Source organism: Galeopterus variegatus, unplaced genomic scaffold (genome assembly GCF_000696425.1).
Source record: "Galeopterus variegatus unplaced genomic scaffold, G_variegatus-3.0.2 Scaffold2000, whole genome shotgun sequence".
Taxonomy (NCBI): domain Eukaryota; kingdom Metazoa; phylum Chordata; class Mammalia; order Dermoptera; family Cynocephalidae; genus Galeopterus; species Galeopterus variegatus.
Genome location: NW_007728111.1, coordinates 21,522 through 34,446, shown reverse-complemented (window position 1 = coordinate 34,446; position 12,925 = coordinate 21,522). Strand labels below are relative to the sequence as shown.

At 48.3% G+C, this 12,925-nt stretch overlaps 1 protein-coding gene and 1 non-coding gene across 2 annotated transcripts in view; one reads left to right on the top strand and one right to left on the bottom strand.

Moving 5' to 3' along the window:
* The window catches only part of TTLL1 (tubulin tyrosine ligase-like family, member 1), a 38,209-nt gene that overhangs the window by 11,444 nt on the left and 13,840 nt on the right, over positions 1-12,925 (bottom strand). The window contains exons 4-8 of the mRNA XM_008580001.1: positions 7,119-7,327; positions 6,298-6,478; positions 3,651-3,785; positions 3,081-3,189; positions 372-515 (exon numbers count right to left, since the gene is read on the bottom strand). Of these exons, the coding sequence (XP_008578223.1) occupies positions 372-515; positions 3,081-3,189; positions 3,651-3,785; positions 6,298-6,478; positions 7,119-7,327 (778 nt within the window). The remainder of the gene's footprint in view (positions 1-371; positions 516-3,080; positions 3,190-3,650; positions 3,786-6,297; positions 6,479-7,118; positions 7,328-12,925) is intronic.
* TRNAI-GAU lies at positions 9,081-9,154 on the top strand. The gene has a single exon. It is a non-coding gene; the product is annotated as a tRNA-Ile (tRNA).

Here is a 12,925-nt window from a genome sequence, read left to right as displayed (position 1 = left end):
GCTGTCTCCAAAACATCGCTTTATGCCAAAATGTCCACTATGGATTCAGCGGGCACAGGAAGAACTGATAACGGTGTCTGGGGACTCTGCACCTCCACAGGGGATCTAGGGCCTGCGGCCTTGCCAGAGGGTCTGGCCGTGGCCCCCGCTGGGCAGCACCAGCTGGAAGCTGGCCCCTCTCCCTTCCTGAAACTGCCTCAGCCTCTGGCAGATGTGTAGGCACTGGGAATGTGAAAACAGGCATTCTCAGCAAAAGAACACCAAGCATCCCCGACTCCCGAACACCTCCTGAGAACTGCTCGCCAGCTTGCTGGCTCCCCACTCAACTCCCCGGGCTCCCGGCCCAGATCATCCCTGTGCCAGGCACTCACCGCCACAGCCTTCAGGGACTGCACGATGATCCAGTGGATCTCATCAAACAGCTTGCTGGTCACCTCCCTGCCGCGGGTGCTCTCTAGATAGAGCCGCAGGTTGTTGACGGTCCACTTGCCCCCGTGGATGTGGTTGTAGTCTTCCTGGGATGGAAAAGGGGTGGGGTCCTCTCGGGCTATGTACCCTGGGGACTCCAATGCTTGCTCTTTCATTTCTCAATCATTTCTCGAGTGCCTCTTGGGTGTGGGGCACCCAGTGACGAGGCAGATGGGACCCCTGCCCCATGGAGATCTGGGCCTCCTATTATGTGCACATTTTTAAATGCTCAGCTCGCTAATATTCTCATAACCTCTCACTTATACTAGACAGCACATGCTGTGGAGTGTTACCCAATCCCCCTTCAAGACCAAGGCATGCGTTCTTCCAGCTGAGACCGTCCCTGGGAGTGGCCCTTGGCTAAAGGGATGTGCCTAGTCCAAGGTTACACCCCTCCCTGGGTGCAGCTGGCACGATATGAGTAGGTGATGCCAGGGTCAGACCCCCGCTTCCCTCTAGGACAGCTCTGCAGGGCCACCCCAGCTCCACAGCATCCCCCCGCCCCCAGGGTCACCTGAGGCCTCAGCTGCAGCCGCGTTACAACTCGACTGTCCCTCTGCCAGGTCCCGCTCATCTCCCAACCTCTCTGGTGTTGCTCCTGACACTGGGCCCCAATAAACCTCCTGCACACTGATGTCTGCCTCAGGGTCTCCTTCCTGGGGAAACCAACCTAAGACACACCTGTGCCACCCACTACAATTTAAAAGCACCACCCATGTGACCGCCCATGTGCTCTCCTCCTGGGGATTTTTAAAGGTGGCTTCTGTTTCTTATTGATGTAAATAAGTGACCCAGCTAACCAGGCTTCTGATAAGACCCCTCCCAGGTCAAGGAGGCCTGGCATGCCAAGATACTCTGTGTGGTCCCCAGGGACGCTGACACCAGGTAGACCTGTGTCTGTCATTGCCATTCCTGCCCGCACCTTCTACTCTACTAAATGTGATACAAGAGGTCTGATGCTCAGACTTCTCAAAAGGCTGACGGTTTTGTGCTGAATTGCCCAAAAGATCATTTCCCAATTCTTGTTAATAAGGCCTTGGCTGAGTCATTCTTTCTACTCCACCCTTTACAAGTATGACAATGACACTCACTTGCTTTGCTCTCAGGAAAGCCTGATGGGCAGGTGACCTGGGTCAGCTCACACACAAGACCATTCATGACCAGCAAGGCAGAGCCACGCGTGGCTCCTGTTGGCAGACATGAGGTGTGGGGGTGACTCGCCCAAGTCACACAGAGGTAAGTGATGGGCACCGGATGAAGCCCAGCCTGCTCTAACCAAACTCTTCAGCCAGTTACTCAGAAAAGCTTAGTTTATATCAATACTCCCTCTCTTTCTCCTCAAATTATAGAAAAGACCAGGGTATTCAAGGCTTCCCATTCAAGCAAGATTCAAATAGAAGAAAGAGTCCTTCATAAAGAAATGAAAACTTCAGCTTTTGTTAGGACTAGATTAGAGCCCCAATCCTGAACAGAACCCGCAAGGGCCGGCAGGTCTGCCTTCGCGCTGGGGGCTCCAGCACGCTGACTTCCGTGCGGCTCCTGCAATGCTCCGTCCTGCCACAGGGCCTTGGCACCCGCTGTGCCCCCCCAGGGCTCTTTCCCCGCCTCCTGCAGGTTATCCCTGCTCATACTACCGATCTTGGCTCGAGTACCACTTCTGGGGGGAGGCCTTCCTGCACCACCAGACTAGGGGATTCCCTTGCTCCATGCTCTTCTAGATGATGGCTCCTTACCTTCAGGACAAGCAGCTCAGTTTGTCATTACACATTCAGCAGTGTGAATATTTGATAAGTGTCTCCCCCCAGAGGCTCTAGGCTCCACGAGAGCAGGAATCAAGGTAGTTTGTGCCCATCACTGTACCCCAGCACTTAGAATGGGACCAACCCACATAGGTGCTCAGTGAGTATTTGTTGATGGGTGAATGGCTACGCCTGTGGGTCAGCTCCTGCAGTCCTCCCAACAACTCTGTGTGGTCACACACATGGTCCCTGACTTACAATTTTTCAGCTTTACAATGGTGCAAAAGCAAAGCAGATTCAGTAGAAACTGTACTTCAAGTGCCCACACCACTACTCTGTTTCTCACCTTCAGTAGAGTATTCACTAAGTTAAATGAGATATTCAACACTTTATTATAAAATAGGCTTTGTGTTAGATGACTTTGCCCAACTGTGGGCTAAGGTAAGTGTTCTGAGCATGTTGAAGGTAGGCAAGGCTAAGCTGTAATGCTTGGTAGGTTAAAGCTATTAAACACATTTCCACCTTATGATGGGTTTATCAAGACATAACCCCATTGTACTATTATCTCCTTTAGAAATGGGGAAACTGGGGCTCCAGCTGACTTGCTTTGCCCAAAATCACAGAACTGGAAAGGAGGGTCTTGAACCTGTGGTCTTCCTTCTCCGAGTGCCCCATGACCCCCACCCCAGACTGGTGTTCAGCTGATGCGCCCCAAGACATCCACACCTGATGCTTAGAGCCTCACACCCATCGGTGCCAGGGCCTTAGGTCAAGATATACCTTGAATATCACTCCTGTACCCACCCTGTCCTCTTTTGCTGGATAGAAAAAGTCAGTCCATTTCCTTAAGCATAAGTGAAAAGACATACTCACCCCATGTTTCTGAATGGCAACGTTGGTGAGATGAACGAACATGTTGTCCAGCTCACTGGTACTCGGGGTGTATTTCACTGTGCAAAACCGGCAAAACCCAAGCTTATACCTAGGCGGGAATTTAGATTAATTCAGACTCTGAGAAGAAGCATTAATAAACATACCATTTCCTTCTCTAAAAAGAGCTACTTTTTGGTTTTAAGATTTTAAAACAGCTGCTTTCTTATTTGTAAGATTCACATGTTTTCTTCAATACCTACCCTGTGCAAGGCACAGTATATACACTGCTTTACTAACCTCATAATGGTGCTAAGGAGTAAGAAATATTAGGTTAAGGTCCGGCCCGTGGCTCACTTGGGAGAGCGTGGTGCTGATAACACCAAGGCCAAGGGTTTGGATCCCTATATAGGGATGGCCGGTTAGCTCACTTGGGAGAGCCTGGTGCTGACAACACCAAGTCAAGGGTTAAAATCCCCTTACCGGTCATCTTTAAAAAAAAAAAAAGAAAGAAAGAAATATTAGGTTGAAACACAATCTTAAGGATAGCAACAGAACCCTAGGGATTCTTACATGTAACAGCGCAGCGGGCGGTATGTAGACACCAGAACATACAAACGCAGGTCAAACTTCCTCCCACCGATTAGTAACGGGTTGTTAATATAGAGAGAGATCACGTAGGCTTCTTTAGTAGATTGAGACACGAACCTAAACATGTCAGAGAAAGTAAAAATTAGATGTAAAAACATACGACACCAAACGGATAATCCATGAAAGAAAGAACTGACAAGCTGAACTTCAATTAAAAGTTCTGCTCTGCAAAAGACACTGTCAAGAGAATAAAAAGACAAGACACAGAGTGGGAGAAAAATATTTTCAAAAGACATATTTGATAAATGACTGTTATTCCAAATATACAAAGAACTCTTAAAACTCAATAATAAGAAAACAAACAATCCAATCAGAAAATGGGCCAAAGACCTTAATGAATATCTCAGCAAAGAACATTTGCAGATGACAAATAAGCAGATGAAAATGTTTCACATCATATGTTATCAGGAAAATGCAAGTTAAGACAACAATGACATGCCACCATACACCTATTAGAATGGCCAAAATCCAGAACACTGACAACACCAAATGCCAGTGAGGATGTGGAACAATAGGAACTCTCGTTCACTGCTGGTGGGGATGCAGAATAGTACACTTCCACTTTGGAAGTTCAGTGGTTTCTTACAAAACTAAACTTTCTTACCATATGACTCAACAATCACACTCCTTAGTATTTGCCCAAAGGAGTTAAAAACTTATGAGCATGCAAAAATCTGCACAAGGATGTTTACGGCAGTTTTATTCATAATTGCCAAAACTTGGGAGCAACCAAGATGTCCTTCAGCAGGTGAATGAATAAATAAACTCTGAAAAATCCAGACAGTGGAATATTATTCGGTGCTAAAAAGAAGTGAGCTCTTAAGCTATGAGACGACATAAATGCATGTTGCTTACTTACAAGGAACCTTAAATGCATGTTACTAAGTGAAAGAAGCCAGTCTGAAAAGGCTACGTACTGTGTGATTCCAACTACTGTGTATGACATTCTGGGAAAGGCAAAACTATGGAGACAGTAAAAATACTGGTGGTTGCCAGAGATTAGGGGGAGGGAGGTATGAACAGGCAGAGCAGAGAGGATTTTGCGGGCAGTGAAACTGCTCCGTATGACACTGTAATGGTGGCTAGGTGTCATTACACATGTGTCTAAACTCATAGAACGTACAACACCCAGAGTGAACCCTAACGTAAACTAGGGACTCTGGGTGATGATGTGTCCATGTTGGTTCGTCAGTTATAACAAATGCACCACTCTGGTGGGGGATGTTGATAATGGGGGAGGCTGTGCATGTGTGGGGCAGGGGTTATATAGGAAATCTCTGTATCTTCCGCTCAATTTTGCAGTGAACCTAAAACTGCTCTAAAAAATAAAGTCTAATAAAAAAAATTAATGGTAGGGCCGACACCGTGGCTCACTCAGGAGAGTGCAGCGCTGGGAGTGCCGAGGCCGCGTGTTCGGATCCTATATAGGGATGGCTGGTGCGCTCACTGGCTGAGTGCGGTGCGGACAACACCACGCCAAGGGTTGCGATCCCCTTACTGGTCACAAAAAAAAAAAAAAAAATTAATGGTAGGGCCGACACCGTGGCTCACTCAGGAGAGTACAGCGCTGGGAGTGCCGAGGCCGCGGGTTCGGATCCTATATAGGGATGGCTGGTGCGCTCACTGGCTGAGTGCGGTGCGGACAACACCACGCCAAGGGTTGCGATCCCCTTACTGGTCACAAAAAAAAAAAAAAAAAAAAAAAAAAAAAAAATTAATGGTAAAGACCAAAGGCGCATTTAATTGGTTGGTAACAAGCTGCCTGTCTCTCATAAAATGGGAGTGGTTCATCAGGGGAGAAAAGAAGAGGTGGTATCCACGGAGGACCCCCAGCCCCACCACAGGGGATGGTGCCAGCAGCTGCAGGACAACCCCTGGAGCCCACTCAGGGAAGTACTCTTTGGGCCTGATCCACCTGGAGGCTAGTGTAATCAGATTGAAACATACTGCACTCTGCCACCCTGGCCCACAGGGAACAGATCACACTGAGGCTTCGCTCCAGTGGCTCCCAGGCACTTCTGAGCAGCTAAGGACATGGCACAGGCAGAGAGGAGCTGGTGGACCCAAAAGGACATTGGATTTGACTTTCAGACTACTGCAGGAGCACACTGACCTGACACCCGCTCACTCAGGTGTCCCTGACCCCCTCCCATGTTAACTCGTTCCATCCCACCACACCCCCATGAGGGGGGCTGTGGAGGTCCCCAGTTTATTCAGATGAAGAATCTAAGGCACTGACCAGTAAGTGTCAGATTGTGATTCAAGCCCAGGAGCCTAGGACTGAGCTCCGGGTCTTGAGCATGTGCCTTGCTGCCTCAGAACCACCCCACCTGTCCAGGTCTCCCACCAGTTTGTGAGCCCTTGCCCGTGACCTGCACCCATTTCCCTCAGGGAGTCTGTAATGATTATGCTATCATAGCCACGGAGCCCTGTTGGGACACCATGTGACAAATGATGCACACCTGTAGAAGCAAATGAGGGCCACCCAGCTCATGGCCAAAAGACCAAAGAACGGCACGAAGCTGCCAACCAGGGCCTGGCACACAGAATGGTGGTTTCCGACACTTACGAAGATGTCTTGCTGTCCCGGGACCACTTTTTGATCTGCGAGAGCTTGTTGATTAGAAAGATACCCTTTCCCTGGGCTTTGCCACAAGGCTTCATGATCCAGGTGCTGGACGGGCTCTTCCTGAACTCCTCCACAAACAGGTTGTAGTCAGCAGGCAGCATATAGGTGACCGGGACAAAGTCTGAAAGGCAAGGACACCCAGTGCTGGCAATGAGCCAGCCCAACAGTGGCCACGGACAGAAAGCTACTGCCAGGGCCTTTTCAGGTGTGCCTCACCACCCCCACCCCCACCCAGCATATAACAGAATGAGGACTTCCTCACTGAGCTCTGTGGGCTAAGCACTTAACAAACCTGTATCACTTAATCCCATAGCAACCTGTGAGCTAGGTAGGCACTGTTATCATTCTATTTAGCAGATAAGAAAACTGAGGCCCAGCGATGTTGGTTATACAATTCTGCCCAGGTATGTAAAGAGATTCTGAAACTATCCAACAGTCTAGCTTTCATCACCAGGTGGGACAGGGACACACTGACCTCCCTGGGTATGGCTAGATGCAGCGATGACCCCCTGCAGCAGTATGCAGCTAAGGAAGTCTCTCCCCCGCCCCCCATGCACTCACAGAAACCCAGATTCCAAACCCGACCACCCCATCCTCCATTCTGCAGGCAACTGAAATGAAGCATGTGCTCACCGCAACCCACACAGACACCCACAGATGTTCACCCACCACGGCAAACCACCACCACCCACAGCCTGTGCCCTTGAAGGAAAACACTCAACTATTTACCTAAAATGAAGCCAGAGAAAAAAAGCACAAACCCAGATAGAGGTATTTTCCATTTTCATCTTTTTCTGCCAGAGGACTCCCCTCTTTCTCTAGCTCCTTCCTGTATCTTTTAATATTCTTCACCATCAGATCCTTCCGGGTCAGTTCATAGTGATTCGGAAAATGGTTGACTATTTGATCATCTGAGAGCCGATACCCAGTTTCCACACTAAATACGTTTCGGATGGTTTGCACGCTCATCCTAGAAGACAAGCACAGCAAGGACGTGCTCAGAGCCCATGTCGTGTGGTAGAAGTTCTCGTTACAGCCCCAGCGAACCCCCGACCAGGAGGTCCGCCCCCTAGATCCCCTACCAGTACCCCCCACATACCCAGCACCTGAGCCAGGCTGCTCAGCCCGCAGCGGCACAGAATGTGTCCAGGGACTGGCCATGACCTGACGGTTTGAGGGCAGGAGCTGTTTTGATTCTGTACCCTGGCCCAGCAGAGGTGCTCAATAAATGTTTACTGCTGCGTGGTAACACTGACTACTGCTAACGCTGCGAACTAACAAATGAGAGGCGGGCCCGCTCAGACCGTGAAGTCAGGAAACTCACACAGTATTCGCGCAATAGTTCCAAATTCAGGAAGGTCAAGGACCCATTAAAACCGAAATGACAGGGGTTATTTAAGGACCCTGAGTCAGCACTTCATATTCTTGAAGAGCTCACTGGGGAGGAGGGACAACAGAGTTGAAAGAGAAACGGATTCCCTCTGATCCTCTAAGAAAGTCACTGTCAGGGCTGGCCAGCTGGTTCGAGTGCAGTGTTATAATACCAAGGTCAAGGGTTCGGATCCCCTTCCTGCCTAACTGCAAAGAAAGCCATGGTCTCCCTGCCACACCCCTGTCTGCACCAACCCCACAGGGAAGGGGTATGCAGAAGGGAAGAGCTGGTACCCGCAAGGGAGCTGCTGAGTCACAAAATCAGGCAAACTGTCAGGTGGCCTGTCGCTCTGTGGTCTCTGTCCCCTGCAACCCTACCACCACCCCACAGCACAAATCTAAAGAGGGTGTCTAGAGCACCCAAGGGGTCTCTTTTGATTCACTAGGATAAAAGGAACCTTTTTTGACTTTTTATTATAGAAAAGCTCAACCACACACAAAAGTAGAGAGAAAAGCGTAAGGAAACCCTGTTATCCCACTTCAACAGCTGACAGCATGTGGCCAGTCTCGCTTTGTCTGTACCCCCACGCATGCCCACAGCACTGGCTTAATCTGAAGCAATTCCCAGATACTGCATCCAAAATATTTCTGTAAGACTCGCTAACAGTTAACGACTCCTTTTTATATTATGTGATATCCTATTGTATACTATTATTATGACTAAAAAAAAGCAGTAATTCTTGAATATCATCAAATATTAATCAGTATTCAAATTTCCCTAATTATCTGATAAATATTTTTTATAGTTTGTGCAAATTAGGGCCAGACCTTTGATTAGTTGTTCCGTCTCTTACGTCTCTTTTACAATACCATGCTCTAACCAGTGAGTAACCAGCCGGCCTCTCGCATCGCTTTTAATCCAAACATTCTCCACCCCCTTTTCTTTGTTTTTCCTATGCAATGTAATCGTTGAGGACACTGGTTACTGTCCTGCAGGGGTTCCCTCAGGTTCCTTATTTAGCATGGTCTCCTGGCCCCCAAATTTCCTATACATTAGGGGTCAGACCCAGAGGGATGATTGGCTTCGGGTGAATTTTTCTGCTGAGGCCACATCCCACGTGTCCTGACATCAGCAGGCACACGCAGCCCAGGGGAGGGGGATGTCAGCGATTCATGAGCATGGCCTAGCGCAGCACCGTCCAATAGAAATGTAACATGAGACCCTCTGAGAGCCACATCTAGAACTGTAAATTTTCTAGAAGCCAAGTTAAAAAGAAGTTAAAAGAGAAATAATTTTAAAGAATATATTTTATTTAATCCAATATATATGAAATATTGTCATTTGAGGAGGTGGCCGGTTAGCTCAGTTGGTTAGAGCATGGTGCTGATAACACCAAGGTCCAGGGTTCGATTCCTGTACCAGCTGCCAAAAAAAAATTTTTTTTTTAATAATAAGAACAAAATATTATCATTTTGACATATAATAAATAGAGAGATTACTGATGAGATATTTTACATTCATTTTTTCATGGTGATATTCTACTTTTTTATTCTTCCTTCATTTATCGGCAGGAATATTTCTGCGAGGAGAAACTTCCCTTCATCATTTTAGATACCCTGAGAAACAGTTCATACAAGAATGACAGAATCAGTGCTTGACTCTTTCCCTTTATCAGTTTTCAAAATAAAGAGCTGGCTCCCCACCACGCTCCCTGGGCGGGCAATGAGCTGTGTTGTGGTTGTCTGCTAGCATGTGACAAATCACCCCAACATTACAACTTAGGTCGACAGCCCTTTAATGTGTCTCGTGGTGTGTGGGTCAAGACCCAGGGCAGGGCTCAGCGAAGGGTTCTGCTGCTCCTCGTAGCACTGACGCAGTCACTCGGTGGTTTTCAGCCACCAGGTGTGCTAGTCTGGGGGTCCAGGAAGGCTTCGTTCACATGTCTGGCACCTTAGCAGGCCTGGCTGGAAGGCTAGGTGCAGCTGTAAACTTCCACGCACCATGCCTGCACACGGCCACTGTGGCATGACAGTCTCAGGATGGTGGTCACCCTCTCCATGGCAGTTCAGGCCTCCTGCAAGTTTCTTATAGAAGTGGGACCTGCTAATTTCTTAAGGCCTAGGCCCAGACACATATCATTTTTTACTGTATTCTGCTGGTCAAAGTAGTCAGAGAGCCGACCCAAATTCACGGGAAGGAGACAAAGACGCCTCCTTCATTTATTAGTGTGTGTTTGTTGTTGTTTTTGGCAGCTGTCCAGTAACCTTTTACCTTGGTGTTATCAGCACCACACTCCCAGGTGAGCTAACCAGGCAGCCCCCAAGAATCCACCTTTAGAAAGGAGCAGTGTCAAAAATTTCGTGGCCAACTTTCATCTGCCACAAGTTGGGTGTATGGCCTTGGGGGTTTTTTGGTTTTGTATTTTTATGAACTCATAGATTCAAACAGATATAATGAGTTTCAGTCTGTTGCAATTATTCTTACTGATGCTCAAACTGACCCCATTTGGGGCAGAAGGAGCTCTTCGAGTTGTCTCCTGAGCCCTATTAACATGACTCCAGTAGTCCTCAATAATGTCCTTGCTTTCAGCTACAACAAGCTGTTCCAAGCTGACTGTGCATATTTATTCCTTAGGTCTGGAACTGATCATTTCTCCAAGATGGAAAGGGCTCTTTGTAATAGGTACCTGCTGTGTAGACCGACTGTTAAAACGGCCCCAACTCCCCACCCCTCCAGTTTCCACATCCCATGTAACTTAGTGGCAACTCCCATTGGGAGGTAAAAGCCTATTTCCCCATCCCTCGAATATGGGCTGACCTTCTATCTTGCTTTGGCCAAAAAGAATGTGGCAGAAATGATGGCATGCTGATCCTGAGACTAGGCCTCAAAAGGTTTGAGAACATCTGCTTTCCCTCTTGGACCCCTCCATCACCATGACAACGAGCCCAGGTAGGTGGCAGAAGGGATGTGAGAGATGGTGGAAAAGCCCTTATCATCCTAGCCGAGGCATCCTAGACCAGCCAAGCTCTAGCTGCCCACCAGCCAACAGCAGATGTATGAATGAGCCCAGACAAGACCAGCTAAGCCCTGCCATACCAAAAGAAACACCCAGCTAAACCTATAAACTCACGAACAATAAAAAATGATTGTTTTAAGCCCCTTAGTTTTGTGGTGCTTGTTACGCATTAATTTGGCAACAGATAACTGATACACCCACCCTTGCAAAGTCATTTTCATGTTTCACGTTCCTTCTACTTCCTGTTCATATGCAAACTATTGTTGCATAGTTGTTATCGGAATACAAACACAATTTCATCATTTTTTCTTGCTTCTTACTTAGTGTTCTGTAATTTTCCAAACTGCTCTATAATAGTCATAATTATTTTAATGGCTGTACCATAATTCATTCAATTAATGTACTTAACCTTTCCCACACTGTTTAACATTTGTTTCCAATATTTCACCCAAACCAATTTTTTAAGACCTGACAGTACACTTAGTGCTTACAGCAGGAGCTCTTAACATATATAACAGCCACAGCTATTCTGCTGTTCAGCTTTGGCCTGAAGAAGGGAGGCACTCGACTCCCTGCCCAAGCATTGATTACCTGCTAGGAGTCTGCCAAAAAGAACTTACTGAGCTCCTGCTAAGCCCATAGCATAGAGCTGTGGGCTACAAAGGTCTCATTCAGCCTTTTCTTTCAGAGCACCAGTAAAACAGGCCACTGGCTGAACGATTTCATTCCATAATGGAGAAGTGAGAATACAAAAGACGCCCAACTGTACACAGGTGCTGAAGTACTCCACCAACACGCTCCTGAAGAGAATTTGGGCTGTGGTTGAAGGGGCAGGTAACTTTAACTGTCATTAGTAGCAAAGCAAGGGTCTTCCTTCCCTGCTCTGCCCAGGCCTGTGCCAGGCTCTGGGGATACCAAAATAAGCCAGGCAAGGTCCTCACTCAAGAGGTTCTCATGCCTTGTAGAGGGGACAGGCAGGGACCACAAGCCACAGCACATAGCACTTGCTGCCATGGTATCCAAGTATAGCAACCGGGAGCCTGGGAGAGGCAGTGTGGCTTCAGGAGCAGGTAGCACGTGCATTGGTGTGTGAAGACAGGGATGGCACACAGTTGCAGAGCAGCCACCACACGCCAGGCACTGCTCTAGCTCTGGACTTCACAAACAACTGCATTTGCAAAGAGAGATCAAGTCCTTTGCTAATGGCCACATAGATAGCTAGTGGAGGAGCCAGGATGTGAACTGAGGCAGAATCAGGCTCCAGTGTCTGGGCTTCCGACCCCTGGATGCACTGCGTCTCCGAAGGATGGTCTGGGGTTCACCATGCGTGTGTGTGTTGTTTGTGTGTATGTGTGTATGTGTGTTGGGAGGGAGGCAGTGTTGGGAGGGGGGCAGGCAGGAAGCAGAGCGTGTACAAAAAAATGTCTTCATGGGTAAGCAGTGAAAAATGTCAGCCTAATGAACTGGCGGTAGTGGGGAAGAAGGGAAGTGGCTGGAGAGAGGCCAAGTAACACCTCTCAAGGTGGCAGCAGTAATGAGAGAGTGTCTAGGGGAAGCGGGATGTGGAGGGTGCAAAAGCCCCCAGAGACCCTAATATGCCCCTCCCTTAGCTCCCCAACACCTCAAAGAATCACTGCAATGCCCCAGCTGCAGTGGGCTGGGAGGGCAGAGTGCAATGTCCAGATCTGCATCCTGCCAGAGGGTGGAGGCTGCCCTAAGGCAGGGAGCCTGGTTCAGAGGCTATCACTGTCAGCCTGAGGGCGGGAGCAGACCAGGCCACATGGCTGCCACGGGAGGAGAAAAAGAGAAGAGAGAGTGGAGGAGGACACGAGACCTCTCCCCATTGAACTGGTGGGGAGACAGGGCGGGGAGAGGAGTCTAGGATGACTCCCCACTTTCTGTCTGGGTGCAGCACCACCCAGAGTCAATGCCAGAATACTGCTTTTCCTTTCCTAATGTAACCCACTTTTCCATCATTATTATTATTATTTTTTTTAACATTGTATAATAGTTCACTTTATTATTGCTTTATCTCTCCCAGGAGAATGGAGGCCACCGTGGAAGGGACAGGGGCACAGGAATTATCTTTGTTCAGAAATCTATGCCCAGTGCCTAGATTGCCTGGGGAGGGGACCAAGGGCTGCTCTGGGGCTATCTGATCTGCACCCACAACTTCCCAG